This window comes from Sapajus apella, unplaced genomic scaffold (assembly GCF_009761245.1).
Source record: "Sapajus apella isolate SASKATOON/1434 unplaced genomic scaffold, GSC_monkey_1.0 scaffold64, whole genome shotgun sequence".
Lineage (NCBI taxonomy): Eukaryota > Metazoa > Chordata > Mammalia > Primates > Cebidae > Sapajus > Sapajus apella.
Window position 1 is genome coordinate 185,781 of NW_022437004.1, and position 22,508 is coordinate 208,288.

General features: G+C 38.8%; 2 protein-coding genes across 4 annotated transcripts in view; one reads left to right on the forward strand and one right to left on the reverse strand.

Annotated features, from left to right (window-relative positions):
- Nucleotides 1-536, reverse strand: part of SELENOF (selenoprotein F) — a 46,522-nt gene extending 45,986 nt beyond the window's left edge. Inside the window, exon 1 of one of the 2 annotated variants that reach the window (XM_032247785.1) lies at nucleotides 37-536. In XM_032247785.1, the coding sequence (XP_032103676.1) occupies nucleotides 37-111 (75 nt within the window). In that variant the 5' untranslated portion in view covers nucleotides 112-536. The remainder of the gene's footprint in view (nucleotides 1-36) is intronic. The other variant, XM_032247784.1, reaches the window with a different exon arrangement.
- Nucleotides 537-649: 113 nt separating this feature from the next.
- The window catches only part of HS2ST1 (heparan sulfate 2-O-sulfotransferase 1), a 188,576-nt gene continuing 166,717 nt past the window's right edge, over nucleotides 650-22,508 (forward strand). The window contains exon 1 of one of the 2 annotated variants that reach the window (XM_032247787.1): nucleotides 650-1,175. In XM_032247787.1, the coding sequence (XP_032103678.1) occupies nucleotides 1,052-1,175 (124 nt within the window). In that variant the 5' untranslated portion in view covers nucleotides 650-1,051. The remainder of the gene's footprint in view (nucleotides 1,176-22,508) is intronic. The other variant, XM_032247786.1, reaches the window with a different exon arrangement.

A 22,508-nucleotide genomic window follows, 5' to 3' on the forward strand; every position in this document is an offset into this window, starting at 1 on the left:
CTCTCCGTGGCAGCTGCGAAGGTGATCTACACTCACCACTTGAAGCACAGTCGCGAACAACAACCGTAGCTGAAACGCCGGCAACAGCCACCCACCCAGCCCAGCCGCCATCGCTATCCCCTTCCGCAGGTTTCCGGCTGCCCAGAAGGACCCCTCGGCTAGGGGCGTCCACTCCAGAGCCTGATCCAAAACAGGACGCTAACGGCCGTTGTCCTTACAGCTCTAATTTGGAAGTGATAGGTATTAACTAAGGGCCTATGAAAGCTTAAAAGGCATCAAATACAAATACAGTCACTGGGTGCTTTCGATTACCCAAATCAGGCACTTTCCTAAACTTCCCACTTCTTTGCTTCTGCGGTTTCCTTTCTTTCACTCACGACACTTCGTCAAGTAGCCAAGAAGCCACGCCTTCGCCAGTTTTAGCCCTGCCTTCTTCTTCAAGTTTACCCAATCGAATGTCGTCTTGATTGAAATCTGTAGCAGAGGAAACCAACCGTAAACCGAACCACGAGCGAAGCGCAGGGGCTCTTCGGTCCCATAAGTGGACCCGAACGGGAAGAGGGGCGGGGCTTCTGGTTGCCCAGCAGCGTACGCGGATGCGTGCGCGTGGTGGCGGAGGGGGATGGGCGGGGGCGGGGCTGAGGGCGGCGCAGCCGCAGCGCCGGTGGAGGGGCGCGCGGCCGCGAGATAAGGAGGGAGGGAAGGAAGGAAGCGAGGGAGGCGGGCATGCAGGCGGGCGCGGGGGTCGGGGATTGAGGCAGTAGAGGGAGGCGAGAGCCCGGCAGCCGCTTCGCGCTGTTTGTTGCGCGGGCTTTCGGAGGGGGCGGTCGTTGAGTCCGCTGAGGAGAAGCAGGCACCGGTGTCGTTGGTGCTGGCGCCTGGGGGAGGGGGACTGGAGAGGCGAGAAGGGGGGTCGCTGCGGTGGTTCTCTCGGTGTTGCGCTCTCCTTGCCTACCTCCCGGCTAGGCGGGCTCCTCCCGGTGTCTCTCTCGCCTCCGGGGCCCCGCTCCCCGCCCCCCGCGGTATGTCTTGATCCCGAGCAGCGGGTTTCATGGGGCTCCTCAGGATTATGATGCCGCCCAAGTTGCAGCTGCTGGCGGTGGTGGCCTTCGCGGTGGCGATGCTCTTCTTGGAAAACCAGATCCAGAAACTGGAGGAGTCCCGGTCGAAGCTAGGTGAGGAACTGAACTGCTTCTAGCTGGGTGCTGTGGAAGGGGCTGAGGAGGCGCTCCCGCTGGAGCTTGTGGGCGTTCGTCTAACCTGGGGTCTGGCTCGGGGGCTGAAACACGTTTCAAAGAGAACCGGGAATGAGGGGCAGCGAGAGCACGAGCTCCAGGAATGGGGTGAATTAAGCATGAGTGGCGTGCTGGACTCGCGAGGTCACGGGGCAGAGGTTGCGAGGTTGGGCTTCCCGAGCCAAAGGGGTGCCCCAAAGTAGGCATTCCACGGAGACAGCGCGCGAGAGAAGACCGAACTCAGTGGGGAGCGGGTGTTGCTTGTAGAGACGAAAGCGCTCAGCCTCGCGTGTTCTCTTGGAAGTCGTACAGAAAGCCCTGGCAATGTCAGGCGAGGGTATTCTAAATTGAGCTATGGGCATCTGGATACGAATTATTTTTGGGGTTCATGAAGGGATAGGTGCTCAGAAATGGAAGGAGATGCCGGGATGATGGGGAGTAAAAGAAATACACTGTAGCGAGTTGCACTCTTGTGCTCGGGGCAGCAAGGGACCTTACAAATACCAGTTGAGGGAGGCTGGCCAAGGTAGGGCAGGAACGCGAGTTAAAAGCTTTAGCGGAGTACGGAAATGAGGGTCCGGGGATTTAAATTCTTTTTTAGTGGCGCTCAACTGATAAATTGGGTTTGAGAATAGGGATGCCTACGTATGTTGCTTCGCGGCAGTGTTGATGGGAATTTCAAAGAGGAGGGAACGATGAAGGGGAATTATGTAGTGAAGTTTGTGTTTGTTAAAGGAAAGGTAGGATTATGTGGAAAGCTAACCATATGTTAAATACCTTAAAGAGTTAACAGTGCTTTCATGGGTTAAGGGATCTAAAGTACAAAAGTTGGTGCGAAGTTGTGAAAGACAGGCCGGAAAAAAATCACAGATAATAGACACTTCGGATTAGTAGGAAACTTTGGCATTTGGAAGAGCTCAGCATGAGGGAATGTTAAAAGAATGGCAGTGGTAAATTTTGATTTAAAAAATGTACTTGGCACTTAAAAATCAGCTCGAGGATGTAATTTGAATACGGAAAAGTAACGTGAAGTGTTTTTTGCATACTCTCACTTAAGCATCATTTAAAATACATTTTGAGAATCCAGCAAAAAACTCTCAGCACTATAATTTAGACCAAGGAGTAGATGCTACTGTGAGTGGATGATTAATTTTTAGGAAAAATATACCAGAGAATAATTGTAATATTACGTATAGTAGCTATTTTGGTAAGCTTTGCAAAAGCCTTGACATTTTAAAGAGCAGTGAAATAAAAACCATCAAGTAAATCTGAATGAAGTGCAACTAAAGAGTAACTAGAGATACTCCCAGTCCTCTCTAGAGTAAAATTTGAATATTCAGTTTATTTACCAATTCTTTTATTAATATGTATCTTGTATAATTAAAAAAAATGTCCACTTTAAAATTGAAGGTTATCCAGTATGGTTTTTCTTTTCTTTTGGATCCATTTAGCGACATTCAGGGTCATATTCTAGCTTATTAATGATCCAGCTCTACAGAAAAAAAAAAAAAAAGTCTCACAGGAAGTGGAAAGTTATATTAAAATTAAAGTTTTTGCTTATTCTTTGTTTTGCTGCTATTTGGAGTTCTCTGGAGTTGATTTCTTAGATGCATTACGGTGGGTTAGAATGACTTAAGTGTTTGATTTTCCTCCTTGCCTAACATTTTTTACCCCGTATACTTGAAAATTGTTTCCGTAGACACAATCTGAATGATTTTTAAATGAAAGTTATCTGAAGATATAGAATATCTTCAGTTACAATATAAAGTGCTTTCTTGTGATACAAGAAAGAAAATTTCATCAAAAACAATAAATATGCATCAAAATCCTCCTGGGACAACAGGTGGGCGTTACTATGTCTAGCAGAAGAAGCCGTATTTTTGACAACCAGATTCTGTACTAGGCACTTTTCATCTGAGATACTTGCGTTTAAAGTAAGAACGCCATCTAAAGCCATTTTTTGGCCAGGTGCGGTGGCTCACGTCTGAAGCTGAGGTGGGCGGATCATTGGAGGCCAGGACGAGACCAGTGTCGCTAACATGGTGAAACCCTATCTCCACTAAAACTACAAAAATCAGTTGGGCATGGGGGTGGGCGCCTGTAATCCCAGCTACTAGGGAGGCTAAGGAGTGAGAATCCCTTGAACACGGGAGGCGGAGATTGCAGTGAGCGGACATCCCGCCATTGCACTCCAGCCTGGGCAATACAGTGAGACTCAGTCTCAAAAAAAAAAAAAAAAAAAAAAAATCCCAAAACAACAGAGTGCCATTTTTGCAGATGCAGGAACAGGTTTAGAGGTTATATACTTGCCCAAGGCCACATCACATTTAAGTGGCAGAGCCAGGATTGCATACCAGGTATGTCTGATTCCAAATTAAGTGCTCCTTTAATTATGTCTGTCTAAGACTTTATGTTGACATTACACCGTGATTTGGCTATTTGAATAGAGTTTTAAAATTGTAATATCAATGTTTAATTGCATTTATTATAAGAATATCATTCAGAGAAAGTTGAATTTCTGGCACAGAGGAGTTGGTTTAATGTAACATCTGCCCCTTGTTTATATTCATGTAATGAACATAATTATGTTACTCAATGAAACAACTGAAATAGATAGCATATTTTTCTATAGGAAAAAGAAATCTGACTTGTCTTCCATACTTGCAAAATCACAACGTTAAAAAGCATTTTTATTTTGGCATTAAAAAAAAAACTTAAACATTTTGTCCTTAAAAGTAGTTGTTATTTTCATTGTAGAAGATTCCAAAGGATAGTGTTATCTGATAGTGCCTTTAATATATCTTGATTTGAGAGTACAGTATTTTGATGGTGAGACCTCTAAATAGAGCCATAGATGTATTCAAAACTGAGGTGTACTCATTGACCACTTGGGAAATTCATTAATTAGGAATTCCTAAAATAAACCAATATTCAATAATACAGTTTTTAAATTTATTTTTAATTTTTATTTTTTTGAGAAGTTTTGCTCTTGTTGCCCAAGCTCGATGCAGTAGCAGGATTTCGGCTCACCACAACCTCTGCCTCCCGGGTTCAAGTGATTCTCGTGCCTCAGTCTTATGAGTAGCTGGGATTACAGGCATGCACCACCATGCCTGGCTAATTTTTTGTGTTTTTAGTAGAGACGGGTTTTCACCACATTAGTCAGGCTGGTCTTGAACTCCTGACCTCGTGATCCGCCATCTCGACCTCCCAAAGTGCTGAGATCACAGGCGTGAGCCACTGCGCCTGGCTGTTTTTATTTTTTAAAAAACAAATATGGCATTTCGGTGCACATATTACAATGAAATTTGCTTTTTTTTGCCTTGAATGTTACAGACTTCTTTCCAGGTCAATATATATAAATGTGACTTATCCATTCCATTAGTAATAGCTGTATAATATTCCAAAGTATGTGTGTATCATAAATTATGAAGCCATTATTCTGGTAATGGACAGTTTGTCCCCCCTTTTGTCATTTATGTGCATACACACACACACACACACACACACGTAAATTTTTTGCCTGTTTCTTTTTTTTCTTGGTATTATAAACGATTGCAGGAAAGGTCTTTATATGTCTATTTAACTTATGTAGATGTCATTTTGTGCTAGGATGAATTTTACATGTGAGATTGCTGGGACAAAGGATATACATATTTTATAATTTAACAGATTTTAAAATCTACTTTTCAACCATTTTTGGTTTTTTTTTTTTTTGAGACAGAGTTTCATTCATGTTACCCAGGCTGGAGTGCAATGGCACGATCTCGGCTCACCGCAACCTCCGCCTCCTGGGTTCAGGCAATTCTCCTGCCTCAGCCTCCTGAGTAGCTGGGATTACAGGCACGCATCACCATGCCCAGCTCCTTTTTTGTATTTTTAGTAGAGACGGGGTTTCACCATGTTGACCAGGATGGTCTCGATCTCTTGACCTCGTGATCCACCCGCCTTGGCCTCCCAAAGTGCTGGGATTACAGGCTTGAGCCACCGCGCCTGGCCACCCATTTTTGTTTTTCAAAAGGTATAGTAATCTACACGGCCAGCCCACATTCATAAGCACTGGAAGATATCAGCTTTTAGTTTTTGCCAGTGTGAGCCTGTAGAATGATAAATTAATTTACCTTCTACTTTCTAGTTAGGTTGAACATCATTACATAAGTTTATTGCCCTTTTACTTGTTAATTTTCATTTGTCTATTTTTCTATTGGGTGGTTTACTTATTTTTTTTTTCTTTAATGTTAGAATTAGTACTCCTTTATCTGTCGTATGTCTTGCCTTTTTTTTTTGTTGTTGGTGTGTTGCTCTGTTGCTGAGGCTGGAGTGCAGTGAGCAGTGGTGTGATCTCGGCTCACTCTTGCCTCACCCTCCCAAGTAGCTGGAGTTACAGGTACGTGCTACCACGACCAGCTAATTTTTGTATTTTTAGTAGAGATGGAGTTTTACCATGTTGGATGGGCTGGTCTAGAACTCCTGACCTCAAGTGATCTGCTCCCCTCTGCCTTCCAAAGTGCTGGGATTACAGGCGTGAGACACCACACTTGGCCTCTTGCATTTGTTTTTGTCTAGGTTTGCCATTTGTTTCTTAATTTTTATGGTTGTGTTTTGCTCATGTAGACGTTTTAAAATACACACAGTTAAATCTATCAATTTAGGCAAGTAGTTTTCATATGTTGCTTAAGATTTCCCTGAGCCAGGATCGTGTACATTCTCTGTATTTTATTATAGTATTTTATAGTTTATTACATTTGGCTCTTTAAACCATTTATATGTTTACAGAGATTTATCATGATATTCTCAGTAAATCATTGTTTTCAACTATATGTTAACATTCCTTCTTTTAATCACATATTAAGTTTTCGTATGTTCTTGGATCGATTTTGGAAGGTGTTTTCCACTAATCAGAAATTCTTTAAACCTCAGGGACCCATAAATAGGCTTCAGGGTATCAGTGAATTCCCTGAAATTATATACATAACTTTCATCAGATTTGCAAAGGAGTATGTGATTCCTTTAACGGCAAGGATCACAGATTTGTAGTAGATGTTTCACATTTAATGGACTTTTTTTTGTTTTTAATAACATGCAGATTGTGAATTAAATTTAGGAGATAAGCACATTATAGTTGTGCAAAAGAAGTTTTTCAACTTCAAATGAAGTTAAAAATACTTCTTTGTGTTAAAATGTAGACTTAATTGTCTAGTGAGAAATGGACAAGGACAGGGAATCCAAATGAAAACTATTTAGCTGTGGCTTACTACCAAACAGGTCAGAATTTGTGACTTGTAAAAAGTAGTTCTTTCCAAATTACAAGAGCACACTTGTTGCTAATATTGATTGGTGGAGCAGTGCATTGAAATGTTTTGTCACATAAATAAACTATGTCCTTGGTAAATTTATTTTCTGTAGGGTTTTAGCATTATAAATAATATTTGTTGACTATATTCCTATATCCCTACATGAATTTATGAGCATGTTAGGAATAATTTTACATGGAAAAATTAATTCAGAATGGATTATACTCATCCATTGGTGATAATTATGGCACTCATTATGTTCTTAAAACTGTACTAAACAAAACAACTAATTCCATGACCAAGGTGGAGACTGCTTTTTGAAGTTGGTAGTTTTCACAAGTGCCTGAAACCATGCAGTGATACCTATAAGATGTTCCAGAGAATGATAGATTTCCTCACTTCTGAAATCGTTTGGAAAACCTCACAGTAGCTACTGTTTTGAGGACTTTGGGTTAATAGGAATACTGTTATTCTAGAATTAGTAATTGGTGCCTCATTTATGAGTTCTATATAGGATACCTAGTGCCATGGAGTAGTCCCCTGAAACAGTTGATCTCAATTAAGATAATTCCAGAATGTCTGGTCACCACTGTGGTAAGCTTTCTAATAGCTTTTTGGCACTTAATGAAATTGAAATAATAATGAGTGTTCAAATACTGCTCTCCAGAAAGACCACTTTTGAAGGATGTACTTATAGATGAACTTCATAATCGTGGTTCACTATAGCCTAATTATTTTTAAGATCTACCCATCTACCAGTACCTGTACTTATGTATTCTACCTTTCTGCGTAACAATAGATTAACTGTCAGTGTTCCTGTTGGGTCACTTGTGCACCTGATTCTGTTGCCTCACTTGCCTAAAGACACGTTTCCAGAAGCTTTCCCTCATTTTTCAATAATTACCATTTTCTCCCTTTCTGCTGTATTATTCTCATTAGCGTATAAGCATGATATTGTTTCTCCCATCTGAAAAATGAAACAGTGCTTTGTTTTGATTCCCACTTTTCCAGCTAATCTCTGTCCCATATTTCTGCTCCTTTTTGTAGAAAAACTTCCCCCAAATTTGTTTTTTTTCTCACTGCCTCTAATTGCTAAAGTCACTAGTAACTTTCTTAAATGCTATGGTCAAGTTTTAGTCTTCTTACTTGACATATCAGCAGAATTAGGCACAATTGATGACTTCTTTCTTAGGAGGCTTTTTTAACTTGATTTCCAAGATACCACATCCTTGGTTTTTTTCCCACCTCACCGGTCACTTCTCTGTCTCCTGTGTTAGATTCTCCTTTTCTCCCCAACCTCTTAACATAAGAAAATCCAAGGACTCAGTTTTTGGAACTCTATTTCTTCCCCCTTAGTTGGTGATTTATATGTTGACAGGTTCCAGATAGATATTTCTCGTTCAGACCTATTTCCTAAACATTAGATTCATGTAATTCAGGTACCCACTTGACATTTTCTTTGGGTAATTACATAGGCTTTTTAGTCTCCAAAACATCAACATTATCTGCAAGTTTTGCACACTGTTGGTAAGATCTGTCCGTCTCCTGCCTTACCCTACCTAACCCCAATCTGTTTATTTCTGTCTTCTTCAATTTTAGTTGATGACACCTCCATTTTTCCAGTGTCTAACGTTTTCCTTGATTTTTCTTTTTCTCACCTTCTGTATCTCGTCTGTCAAGAAAATCTTACTAGCTTTAGAATATGTCTACTACCCAACACTTATACTGTTGTCACCCTAATTCAGTGTACCCTCATTTCTAACTTGGATTACTGCCACATCTTAGCTAGTATATTTGTTTCCAAATTTACCTGTAGGCTAGTTTCAATGTAACAGCTACAGTGATCCTTTAAACATGTAAATCAAGTCATGTGGCTCTTCTGCATAAAACTTTAGAGAAGCTTCCTGAGTTAGTATGATGCTAGCTGCTTTTAAAACAAAGCCCAAAATTTTATTGTCTAATTACAATAATTAAAAAACATTTTTTAAAAACTCATATTAGGTGATCTTTCTTGATAGGTAGTTTGCTCGTACATGGATGATTTAAGGTCTTCGGTACCAGTATCTGTTATTCTACCATCCCCTCTGGCCTCAGCCTAGGAAAGAGGCAAGAGAAGGGTGAGAGGGTACCCTCTTCTAAACTTTGCCTTCTTTTACCACTCAGTATGTTAGTGAGAGCTAGTCACTGTCCGTATTCAAGGACAATTCAAGGATTAAGGCTGGGAATGGAGTTTTTAGCTGGCAGTCACCAGTTAAAATGCTATACCATAGAAGGGGGAGTATAAATTTGATTTTTTTATTCCTTTTGAATGAATCCTAATGTTTATTTGATTTGTTTTATGACTCAGTATAAACTGCCTATCTGTGAAATGAGAGAAAATATTTGCAAACCATCTGATAAGGGGATAATATTAAAAATATATAAAGAACCGAAACAACTCAATTCCTGTATTAAGAAAATAAATAACCTGATTAAAAAATGGGCAAAGGATCTGAATAGACATTTCTCAAAAGAAGACCTACAAATGGCCAACAGGCATATCCTGTTAATATTAACCTACTGGTGTATTTATATTAAAAGTGGATTTTTGGGAGACAGCATCTAATTTTGCATCTAATTTCACAATCTCTTTTGTAAATGGAATAGTTAGAACACTTAATATATTTATTTATGTGGTTGGGTTTAAATCTGTGAGCTGTTATTTGTTTTCTGTTTGTCTTAGTTGCTCTGTTTCCTTTTTTCTCGTGTCTTTAGGATTAAAGAGGTATTTTTAAGTTCCATTTTTTTTATTTGATGACTTATTAGCAGTGCTCTTTGTTGTTGTTTTTAGTGGTTGCTTAAGGGTTTATGGTATACATTATACAGTTTCATGTGTAGTATAAGAACATTAATGTATTTTCACTTTTTTTTCTGGATTCTTCTCATTATATGTTTACTTCTATACATGAATCCTACAATACATTGTTATTATTTTTTCTTAGTTATTTTTTTAAAGAGATATAAAGTGTTTAAAAATTGTTTAAAATTTATTCACATATTTACCATTCCCATTGTTTTTCCATGTGTGTGTGTGTGTGTGTGTGTGTGTGTATGCAGATTTTTATGTGGTATCATTTTTCTTCATCCTGAATAATTTCTTTTAACATTACTTATACTTAAAAATGTAGTGGTGATGAATTCTTTTTACTTTATATGTCTGAAAAAGTCTTTGTTTACCATAGCGTGTGAAGGATATTTTTGTTGGGTATAGAATTCTAAGCTAACATTTTTGTTGTTTCAGTACTTTAAAGATGTTGTTGCATTGTCTTCTGGCTTGCATTGTTTCTGATGAGAAGGCTGTCGTCAGTCTTTGTTCCACTATATGTAGTGTGTCTTTTATTTTTCACTCTTTGCCTACTTTTAAGATTTTCACTATGTTTTTAATTATTTGATTATAATGGCCCTTAGTTTGTTGAGCTGGGGTTTGTTGAGCTTCTTGGATCTGTGAGTTTATAGTTTGTATTACATTTAAAATTTTTTGGCCATTATTTCTTCACATATTAATTTTTCTGTGCTGTTTCTCCTCTCTTTCAGGAACTCAAAATACACTTATATTAGACCACGTGAAATTGTTCTACTGAAAGTTCAGCGATGTTCTGTTTATCTTTCTCAATCTTGTTTTAGATAGTTTTTACTGCTAGTTCTTTAATTTGCCAATCCTTCTGCAGTGTGTAATCCACTTTTAATCTTACCCAGTTTATTTTTTATATCAGGTGTTTCTTTTATCCCTGCCCTTCCAGAAGTTCAATATAGGCCTTTAAAAAATTATCTTTCATTTCTTTGCTTAAAATTCTGTATTAGACTGTTTTCATGCTGCTGATAAAGACATACCAGAGACTGAGCAACTTAGAAGAGAAAGAGGTTTAATTGGACTTATAATTCCACATGGCTGGGAAAGCCTCACAATCATGGCAGAAGGCAAGGAAGAGTAAGTCACATCTTATGTGGATGGCCGCAGGCAAAAAATGAGAAAGCTTGTGCAGGGCAATGCAATCAGATATCATGAGACTTATTCACTATCATGGGAACAGCACAGGAAAGACTTGCCCACATGATTCAGTTAGTTTCTACCAGGTCCCTCCCACAACACAGGGGCATTCAAGATGAGATTTTGTTGGGGACACAGCCAAACCATATCATTCTACCCCAACCCCTCCAAAATCTCATGTCCTCACATTTCAAAACCAATCATGGCTTCCCAACAGTCCCCCAAAGTCTTAAACTCTTTTCAACATTAACTCAAAAGTTCACAGTCCAGAGTCTCATTTGAGACAAGGCAAGTCCCTTCCACCTATAAGCCTGTAAAATTAAAAGCAAGTTACTTCCTAGATACATTGGGTAAATACAGCAATTTCAAGAGGGAGAAATTGGGCAAAACAAAGGGGCTAAGGCTCCATACAAATCTGAAATCCAGTGGGGCAGTCAGATCTTAAAGCTTCAAAATGATATCCTTTGATTCCATGTCACACATTCAGGTCATGCTGACACAAGAGTTGGGCCCCCATGGCCTGGGGCAGCTCCACTCCTGTGGTGAATGCATGATATAGCTTTCCTCCCGGCTACTTTCATGGGCTGGCATTGAGTGTCTACTTCTTTTCCAGGTGCACAGTGCAAGCTGTCAGTGGATCTACCATCTGAGGTCTAGAGGACTGTGGCCCTCTTCTCATAACTCCACTATGTGGTGCTCCAGTACGAACTCTGTGTGGGGGCTCCAACCCCACATTTTCCTTCCACACTGCCCTAGCAGAGGTTCTCCATGAGCTGCCTGGGCATCCGGTGTTTCCATACATCTTCTGAAATCTAGGTGGAGGTTCCCAAACCTCAGTTCTTGACTTCTGTGCACTCACAGGCTCAACACCACATGGAAGCTACTGAGGCTTGGATATTGCACCCTCTGAAGGCATGGCCTGAGCTCTACGTTGGCCCTTATCAGCCATGGCTGCAATGTCTGGGACTAGGGGCACCAAGTCCCCAGACTGCACATAGCACAGGGACCCTGGGCCTGTCCCACTAAACCATTTTCCCCTTCTAAACCTCTGGGCCTGTGATGAGCGGGGCTGCCATGAAAACTTCTGACATGCCTTGGAGACGTTTCCCCATTGTCTTGGGGATTAAAATTCAGCTCCTTGTTATTTATGCAAATTTCTGCAGCAGGCTTGGATTTTTCCTGAGAAAATTGAATTTTCTTTTCTATTGCATTGTCAGTCTGCAGATTTTCCAAACTTTTATGCCGTTTCCCTTTTAAAACTGAATGCCCTTGATAGCACCCAAGTCACCTCTTGAGTGCTTTGCTGCTTACAAATTTCTTTCTCCAAATACCCTAAATCATCTCTCTCAAATTCAGAGTTCCACAGATCTCTAGGGCAGGGGCAAAATGCTGCCAGCCTCTTTGCTAAAACATAACAAGAGTCACCTTTACTTCAGTTCCCAACAATTTCCTCATTTCCATCTGAGACCACCTTAGACGGGACCTTATTGTTCATATCACTATCAGCAATTCAACAAGTCTCTAGGAAGTTTCAAACCTTTCCACATTTTCCTGTCTTCTTCTGAGCCCTCAGAACTGTTCCATTCTCTGCCTATTACCCGGTTCCAAAGTTGCTTCCACATTTTTGGGTATCTTTTCAGCAACGCCCACTCTACTGATACCAATTTACTGTATGAGGCCATTTACATACTACTGATAAAGACATGCCCAAGACAGCAATTTACAAAAGAAAGAGGTTTAATTGGACTTACAGTTCTACATGGCTGGGGAAGCCTCACAATCATGGTGGAAGGCAAGGAGGAGTAAGTCATATCTTACCCGGATGATGGCAGGCAAAAAATGAGAATGCTTGTTCAGGGGAACGCCTCTTTTTAAAACCATCAGATCTCATGAGACTTATTCACTATCATGAGAACAGAATGGGAAAGACTTGCCCCCATGATTCAATTACCTCCTGCCAGGTCCCTCCCACAACACATGGGAATTCAAGATGAGATTTGGGTGGGGACACAGGCAAACCCCATCATATGCTTTTCCTATATATTTTTGAACAAGTGGAATATTGTTATAATAACTCTGATGTCATTGTCTACTAATTTTATCATCTGTGTCGTTTCTCGGTTGCTTTCTATTGATTTGCTTTTCTCTACATTATGGGGCATATTACCCTGCTTCTTTACATGTCAGGTAATTTTGAACTGTATGGCAGACATCCATTTTACCATAATTTTACCTTGCTAGGTACTGGATATTTTCATATTCCTATGCTTTCAAGCTTTGTTTTGGGACATACTTAAGTTATCTGGAAACAGTGTTTCTTTTTGAGGTGTGCTTTTAAGTTTGTTTAATGGAGCCACAATAGCTTTTAGCCTAGGACTAATTTTGCTCCATTACTGGCAGTCCCTTGTAGTGCCCCTTCAGAGTATTCCACCCAGTGCCCTGTGTATTAGAAGGTTTTGCCACTTTGGCTGAAGGGAATACTGACCCCCAAAATTGTTCCACTTGCCCATTTTCTTTTTTTTTTTTTGAGATGGAGTTTCGCTCTCGTTACCCAGGCTGGAGTGCAATGGCGCGATCTCGGCTCACCGCAGCCTCTGCCTCCTGGGTTCGGGCAATTCTCCTGCCTCAGCCTCCTGAGTCGCTGGGATTACAGGCACGCGCCACCATGCCCAGCTGATTTTTTGTATTTTTAGTAGAGACGGGGTTTCACCATGTTGACCAGGATGGTCTCGATCTCTTGACCTTGTGATCCACCCGCCTCCGCCTCCCAAAATGCTGGGATTACAAGCGTGAGCCACCGCGCCCAGCCACTTTCCCATTTTGAATGGTTCTTTTTTGACCTCAGTTTCTTAACACATATGCACTGAGAGGTGCTCTGCTAAAAATTCTGGTTTTAGCTCTGCCCTCTTCAGTACACTGCCCAGCCAACTTCAGCTGCCTGTCTTTCCTTGATACTTGCTCCTTAATTCAAGGAGAATGTTGGATCCCTGAGTTCTCCCTCCCCATGCTGTAGTGTGGAAACACTCTCAGGCAGTCATAGGACTCACTTCATTTCCATTTTCTCAGGAATCCTCATACTATGCTGATTTCCTGTTTAATGTCAATGTCTGAAAATTGTTGTTATATATTTTATAATTCTGTTTTCTCGTTTTAGGTAAGAGGGTAAGTCTATATAGTCTTTTTTACTCCATCTTGGCTATTTGTAGAAGCTGAGTGGATCTTTGATTGTGTGTCCCCAGGTTGACCAAAGGGGAAAGCAGTGAAGTTGGATCATTGGAATGATAATTAGTAATTGAAACTAATATTGTAAATTCAGGGAAAGAATCACGATTTTTATATGCTTCTTGATTTCCTCATAATCTCTAGCATGGTTTGGAGCACAGGCCTTAGTAAGTTGTTAACTGAAAGTTAGGGAAGACTTACCCATGATAGCTCTCTACCTTTCTCCTTCTCATAGAAGTTTCAAGTTAGTTAATTCTTTCGAATATTACCAATTTTATTCTGACTTTAAGAAACTAGGCCTATTGTATCCTTTTAGATACAAGTGAGTCTAAGAGGAAAGCTCTTTGAGACTGGCTGATGAGCCATCTGGCTCCAGAAGAGCTTTTTTTGCTTTTCCTGTTAGTATGACTCTTGAGCTAACTGGTCACATTCTTGCTGGGTGTGGCTATATGAATATTTCTGTTCAGAGGCTTCTTTCCTGTATTCTTTCCAGAATACCTTTATTCCAAGCTAAATAGTGGGGAAGAGAATCAGAGGGATGGTAGTGCTGAAAGTAATTATAATCAATATGTTGCATGTATAGAAAATGCATATATGGGCCGGGCGCGGTGGCTCAAGCCTGTAATCCCAGCACTTTGGGAGGCCGAGGCGGGTGGATCACGAGGTCAAGAGATCCAGACCATCCTGGTCAACATGGTGAAACCCCGTCTCTACTAAAAACTACAAAAAATTAGCTGGGCATGGTGGCGTGTGCCTGTAATCCCAGCTACTCAGGAGGCTGAGGCAGGAGAATTGCCTGAACCCAGGAGGCGGAGGTTGCGGTGAGCCGAGATCGCGCCATTGCACTCCAGCCTGGGTAACAAGAGCGAAACTCCATCTCCAAAAAAAAAAAAAAAGAAAATGCATATATGCCCTAAGGTGAATATTACTATTATAGCTCTCAGATCTTCAACGTGACATGATGTAATTCTTGCTAAAGGTAGTTAGGTTATACTGAACCTTTGAGTACTCTAAAGTGTCAAGGACAAGTCTTTTAAATTGTTACTGATGGATTCTCCTGTGGGAAGGTAGTAGTTCGAAAATGGTGAATTGATTTGGTACTTAAATAGCAACTTAAAACTGGATTTAGAGGGAAGGTAATGTCCACTTTCCTAAATTTCAGTATGTTAGGAATAATCCATTAGTACCACCTTATGTTTTTCCATTATTTATTTTTAAATTTGTGACGTAGCTAGAAATAAGTGATTTGTATAGGTAAGTGTTGTATTTGACCGGAGCGTAGAAAGTTATCACAAGACAAAAGTATGCCAGATTGCAGGGTCATTTATTATGCCGGTGACCACAGAGGACTCACGTCTCTCCAACCTGTGATGCAAAAGGAGGGTGCCATGATTTTTTATACCCGAAAAACCACCTTGGGAGTGGGGGTGAGGGGCGGGGATGGGGATGATAAGGTTTCGGACATTTCAAGGGCTAGGGGATTCTGCGATTCACCTCCTGGGTGGAGACAAGGGCGGGGGTCTCCGGACATTCCAAGGTCTAGGGGACTTTTGTCATTCTGTTTGTTACCTCAGTGGTTTACAGAAGTCAGGATATACATTTGTTTACACATCGTCTGGGTGGTGATAGAAGTCACAGATTTTAGCAGTTACTGATAAGAAAAGGTAAGCAGCTTTACATAGTTTTGAGGAACAAACTGGCAGTTCTATTTACAGAGGCCAAGGACAGTAGTTATTGTGAGGAGAATGGGGCAGCCATTTCAACTTATCTAAAAACAGTTTTGCATTTTATAAAATAGTTTTGCTCCGGTTCTGGCTCTAGGCCAGCACAATATCACATAAGCACTCAGAAATGACTGTAGAGTGATCAGTTGTCAGTTGGGAAAGGGAAGCTATGTTGGAAAACATCTTAGAGTTTTACGTGGTATGGTTAAGGATTTGAGGTTAAGTGACTATGCAAGTGCAAGCTATGTTTGAGTTGGGCTTAATGAATGTAATTTGGAGATGTTATTGGTTCATTGATAAAACATTTCTGGTGTGTATGCTTTGAAGCAAAACAGTATAGGAAATGGGCTGATCAAACTAGTTTTATTTTTTTCTGCTACATAAGTTGGTAGGTTTTGGTGTCTGAATAAGACAGACAATGAATTCTGTATTAACTGCTCAGTTATTACCATGCTTTCAAAATAATTCTTTGTTACAGTATGTCTTTTAGTTAATAGTAACTTAAAAAAATGAAATCTTTAGGAAAAACTAACTGCACGGCATAAATATTTAAACTAAAATGTTGCTGCAAACTTGAATTTTTATTGTGTGGTCAATAGAATTGCAAATTCTACCCTATTTTTATTCTAAGAGTTTGATGATTAGGGCTATCTATATTTCTTTCAGTTTCTAAGGTGTGATGTAAAAGGACATCAGCCTAAGGTTTCAGTGATAAAAAAATATATACTGTTTTAAATATAGGCAGGAATATTAGAGCTTTGAGTAAAATTGAGTTACTGGATTAAAATCAATAAAATCCTTCAACCTTGCATTTGATTTACTTGTTCAGGGTTTGTCCGTGGCAAACTGAAACTGGTTCAGCAGTGAGGTTTCACACTAAGGTTTTTTACTGTATTTAGATTTGATCTGTATTTAAGATTCTTGATTTTTATTCTGTATTTGGATATTAAGAAAGTGCCTTCAATTGCCAGTGCTTTTATTTCAACACGGTTTTATTGCTTTCCAGCAAAACACACCTCTTATAGAGTGTTGGATATTTCCAGAATATTTTACACCTCTGGCAGAAGAACTCAATTGTTTCGTCTATAGAATGGCCGATTAGAAAGACTGGCCTAAAATGATTTTAATGTATTTTAATAGATAGCTATTGCAATTTGATAAAATAGAATAAAAAAACATATAGTATTTTCTTCTAGGACATAAATTTCTTCTTTCCTTCCTGCTTGAAGGTTAAAAAAAAAAAGCAAACACTTGTATGATGATATTTTAGTGTCTTAAAATGGATTTTTCAGCCATCAAATAAGGGATATGTGTAGCTTTTGCACCTTACCTGGGATTTGTCAGTGATACTCTCTGACTTGGTATGTGCCTGTCTAGGTTTGTCTTATAGATAAGATGCCATTATGTGCCCTTTTTCTTTAGTCCTAGGTTGGAACTTTGTGATTAATTAGTAAGCCATCATGACCTCTGAATCTTCATTTGTAACAGTAACTAACAGTTATGAGTACTTATAGTATATTTATAAATGTTTTATGTGTATAGTTTCATTTAATGTAAATGATACTTGTTCTGCTTTCCTCAGAGAATTGTTGTGAAGATACATGATCTTCAAATGAGATAATGAATGGGAAAATGTTTGTACCAACACTGTAGTTATAAATTGTTATTAATAATGACATTAATATCTAACTGCTTTTTCTTTGCTGTTGTTGTCTTTAAGGTTTAATATAGTCTACAGTCTGCATTTTTTGGTACTGTAGTTTTTCCCAGTGCCCCACCTCATAGGATGACCCTTGTCTTACAAGTTGTTCAGATAAATCACATGATGTTTTATGAGTTATAGATTTGACATTCAGATTAGCTTTTTATTCTTTCCTTCCTTAGGAAGGAATAATTATCACTGGCAATTCATATTGTTATTTGCCTCCTTAAAGTAGAAATCTATTTGTTTTCATATGAATTCTAGAAAAGCTCTGGCTTTTTGACATTACTGAACTCTCTTTACTCTTTCCTACTAATCCCTGTGAAATTGAAAATTAAAAGATTTATAAAATGTAAATTAAATTTGAATTCTGATGGGAATTTTTGCATGTTTATATGTATGTATTTATGTGCATATAAAGGTATTAAATAACTCTGGCCCTAAAGTTTTAAAGGACTAATGACAGTCAAATAAATGAAAGAAGAAAGAACCTAAGCCTATTTCTCCATTTTAGAAAAAGTTTTATGTGATAGTTCCTTTATTATATTGTCAGTTTTCCCATGGTGATTCATTGTCATATCCCAAATAGAGGAATGTGTTCTGTATCCTTTATTTAAATTAGGAAAGTTCAGCTTTTCTTATTGTTTTCACTCAAAAACAGAATAGCATAGGCTGTACTTTAATATTTACAGCCGAGATTTTGAGGATGACTTTAGAAAAGACAAAATTCTTGAATCTTACATAGCTTCAAACACTATTAACTTAGGTAAAGAGTTTTTTGCCATTCTACAATCAGAAATTTTGGTAGACTGAAATGGTAGACTATGAGAGGTAAACTGTGTTGTGATCACCTCTTTTGTCATATATATTGTTACTACGTTTTTTTGGGCATTATGGCATTATTCTTAAGTACAGGTCAGCCTTACTGAAGAATTTAACATGTAGTTGTGTACAATTTCATGAGTAGAGCAGTGACTTGATTTGCATATTTTAATGTTTACAAATATCTTTAAAATTTTTCCTAATTAGCAGTGAAAACATTTTGAAAGAAATGCTGGATTTGTGGGAAGCTCAGCTTGCGTTGTATCTGTACCTTTAAAACTTTAAAAAATTCATTTCATAATGACTTTACCAATATAGAATTGAGAATGACAGAATGGAGAAACAACATGAACATTTTACATTTCACCTAACCTTCCCCTATCCCTACATGAAGCATAGTACCCCATACATGGAAACTGCCTTAATTTTTATTTTGTTTCCAATAACTTAAGCATACACAACTAAGAGAAATATGGATTAAGTTGGCTATTATAAGCTATGGTTTTTAAATATGATTTGAAATAAGTATTGTTAGATTAATATTAAAGGCTAAAGTGAAATTACCAAAGCACATATTAAAGACAAATTTGGGCTGGGCACGGTGGCTCACGCCTGTAATCCTAGCACTTTGGGAGGCCATGGCAGGTGAGTCATGAGGTCTGGAGTTTGAGACTAGCATGGCCAATGTGGTAAAACCCTGTCTCTAGGCAAAATACAAAAAAATTAGCTGGGTGTAGTGGTGGGCACCTGTAATTCCAGCTACTTGGGAAGCTGAGGCAGGAGAATCACCTGAACCCGGGAGGCAGAGGTTGCAGTGAGCCAAGATTGTGGCACCACTCCAGCCCGGGCAACAGAGTAAGACTTCGTCTCAAAGGAAAAAAAAGACAAATTTGGGGAAATGTCACACGTTCTCATATACGTGAGAGCTAAAAAGAATCTGATCACATGGGAGTAGAGAATAAAAAGATTGATAACAGACTGAGAAAGGTGAGTGGTGGGGAGAATGAAGAGAAGTAGGTTATAGGGTACAAACATGCAGTCAGACAGAAGGAATAAATTTAATGTTAAATTCCCCTGGCTGTTCACGATATACCATATACCATTTCACCAATTCATGTAATATACCCTCTTATTTTATAGGCAAAGCAACAGCAGCCTGTGAGTCTTGCCTGGGGATAAAAATATTTCTGAATAAATGAAGTGATTAACAAATCATATAACTTTCATTTTAGGCTAGGGTCATGATCAAATATATTGATTTGTTATTTATAAAATTAAATTTACTGATTTAATAAACAGTGATACCTATCAGTCTTTTCCTCTCTCTGTATTGGAACAGCATTAGTAATAGAAAGCAAGCAGGATAGTCACTAAAAGCACATGCACTGTCAGAAACAGGAAGTGGGATTGTTTTCAAGGGAAGGAGGCAGAAGGCGGCAGGAAAAGTACAGCAGTCCAGGTTAGATTATTGTGGTAAACTTGTCTTTCTCAGAACCTTCTGAGCACAGTTCTGAAGAAGGTAATGTAATTATAATGTGCTCATAAAATAATGGAGCAAAAAAAAAAATTTCAAAGTAGTTACCTTAAGGAAGTTATACATTAGAAAATATAGTTGCTAAAAAAATTTTGAAATTCTTTATGAAATTGGTTTCAGAACATTTTAAAACTGTGCAAGATTATTTTTGTAGCCATAGATTAAAATTATAATTAACATTTTTGAATTATAAAAGTAGTTATAGAAAATTTAGAGAAAGTGAAAAGTAACCCTTTTTTCACATACTAATAGGACTATTGTTCTTTGCAAAGTTTTTTTATATAGATTCTTTAGATAAAACTATCTGCTTAGATGTAGATTTTTTAGTATTTATTTCTCTTGAGTTCTGTGAGCTTCCTGGATCTATAGTTCGGTGTCTCTCAATTTCAAAGAACTGATCACCATTAGTCACATATTTATTGTGTTTCTTTCCCTTCTTCTGATATTCTCATTATCTATAGTTACACCTTTTGTAATTGTCCAACAGTTCTTAAATATTGTTATATTTTTTTTAAAATTCTTTTTGCTTTTTAGTTTGGGAAGTTTCTATCAATATATCTTCATGTTCACTTACTGTTTTCTCTACTGTCTCTGTTCTGCTGTTGAATCCATTAAAGGCATTCTTCATTTCTGTTACTGATTTTTGTTTTCCATTTCAGTCTGAGAGTTTCCAGGTCTCTGCTTACAATGGCCATCGTTCTTTGAATGTCTTGTAGTTTTTTCCATTAAGGCTCTTAGCACATTAATCATAGCTACTGAATTCTGGCAGTCATAATTCCAAAATCTCTGTCATATATGAGTCTGGCTTTGATGCCTGCGTTGTCTTTACAGACTCTGTTTTTTGCCTTTTAGCATGCCTTGTAATTTTTTTGGTAAGCTGGATGTGACTTAAGGGGTAGAAGGAACTGAGATAAATAGGCCTATAGTGTGGCCTAGAGGCCTGTCTGGCTCGGAGTTAGGTTGTGTTTGCTGTTTGCTGTAGCTTTGGTGTCAGAGATTAAAATTTCCTCTCATGTATTTATTTTTGTCTCCTTTGTTGTCTTTGGGTTTCCCTAGTAACTCCTTCATAGGTAGGATCGGAGTCTTGTAGTTATTTAAGCTATAAGCCCTGTTATTACACAGGAGCCCTATTAATGTGGTGGTTGTATGTGTGTGTGTAAAACTGTTTTAAATCTTATGATTTGCTCTCAGTCTTTTAGTGAGCCTATGTCTTTGGACTGTGACCTTCATGAGTGCTTTTTAGCTACTGCAACCTCTACCTCCCAATACTTAAATGAGATAGTAGGAAGGCTGAAAGGGGGCTGGAGTTTGGAATTTCTCTTCCCACAAGTTGGTTAGGTGGTGGATAACAAACTGTGGAATGTGAAACCTTGGATGAGGGGAGGCTGCTGTAGTTTCTTTTGAGGGCAGGTCTTTGTTATTGAGAACAGAGATCTCTGGGCAACTTCAAAATGATTATTTTTTCTCCTACTGGAAGCTACAGGGAAGTTTTCTTTGATCTTCATGTGTGAACCTCTGATGGGACACTTGGAGGTAAAACTCAGGAAAGTTTCCCCTCTCACCCTCTCTCTTCCAACTAGACTGCCCATCCTGAGTTTTTAATTCTCATGCTAGTTCACATTGAACCTCTACCAATTTACATTATAGTATAAATGTTTCTATGGATACTGGCTCCAGCTGTGTGTTTCTCCTGCTGGAGTTTGTGATACCTGTAGCTGTGATTTCTGAATTCACCTCTCTCTCCAGTTTTGGGAGCAGCAATTTGTCCTGAACCTCAGTTCCCTATTGGGTCTAAGAAGAGTTACTGATTTGCAGTTGGTTCAGCTTTCTGGTTGTGAGGATAGGAGTGATGTCTTCCAAGCTCTGTACATGTCGGACCAGAAACCCTTAATGATATTTTAAAAATTGTCAAATATTCCCTTTCTGTAACTTTTTGACTGTTTTGTTCTTCAGTCTATCTGGAATTCAGCTGTGTAGCATGGAGGGAATAGGATATGTGTGTAGACCATTTGATTATGCTACTTTGTCTAATAGTTCTTGTGCTGGGATTATACTGTTTTAAATTTTTATAGCGTTATATTCTTTAATATCTGGTAGAGCTAATCTTGCTTTATTTGTCTATTTATTGTTACATATGAACCTCAGAATTATTTTATCAAGTCATTTAAAAAAGGAAGTAGGATTGTAAATAGAACTGCTTAAAATAAGTAATATAATTCGAATGATTGTGCTATGATGTTTGGATTTCCCCTCTGGAAATTTATTTCTCATTGTTGATTCAGATCTTCTTTTATGTTTTGGAGGTTTTGTAATTTTCTTTTTGTTCATTTTTTTTTTTTTTTCTTTGAGATAGAGGCTAGTTCTGTCACCCAGGCTAATGTGCAATGGCACAATCTCTACCCACTGCAACCACTGTCTCCAGGGTGTAAGTGATTCTCTTGTCTCAGCCTCTCGAATAGCTGGGATTACAGGCATGCACCACACCCAGCTAATTTTTTATATATTTAGTAGAGACACAATTTTGCCATATTGACCAGGCTGGTCTCAAACTCCTGACCTCAAGTGATCTGCCCACCTTGGCCTCCCAAAGTGTTGGAATTACAAGCGTGAGTGACGGCACACAACCTCATACTTTTTTTTGTCTCATTAACAGAAGTTTCTTAGGAGGTGTGTTTTCTGCATTTTTAAAACCCTTTTATTTTGAAATAATTTTTGATTCACATGAAAGTTGCACAAATAGTACAGAGTTTCTGTGTATCCTTTACCAGGTTTCCTCCATCATGACATCTTATGAAACAATAATAATCAAACACAGGAAATGGATGATGGTATGGTACTATTAACTGTATACTTTATTTAGATTTTATCAGTTTTTACTTGTACTCTTTTTTTTAATATGTGTAGTTTTTCTATTATTACTGCAATGGCCTACTCCATTTCTCCCTCCC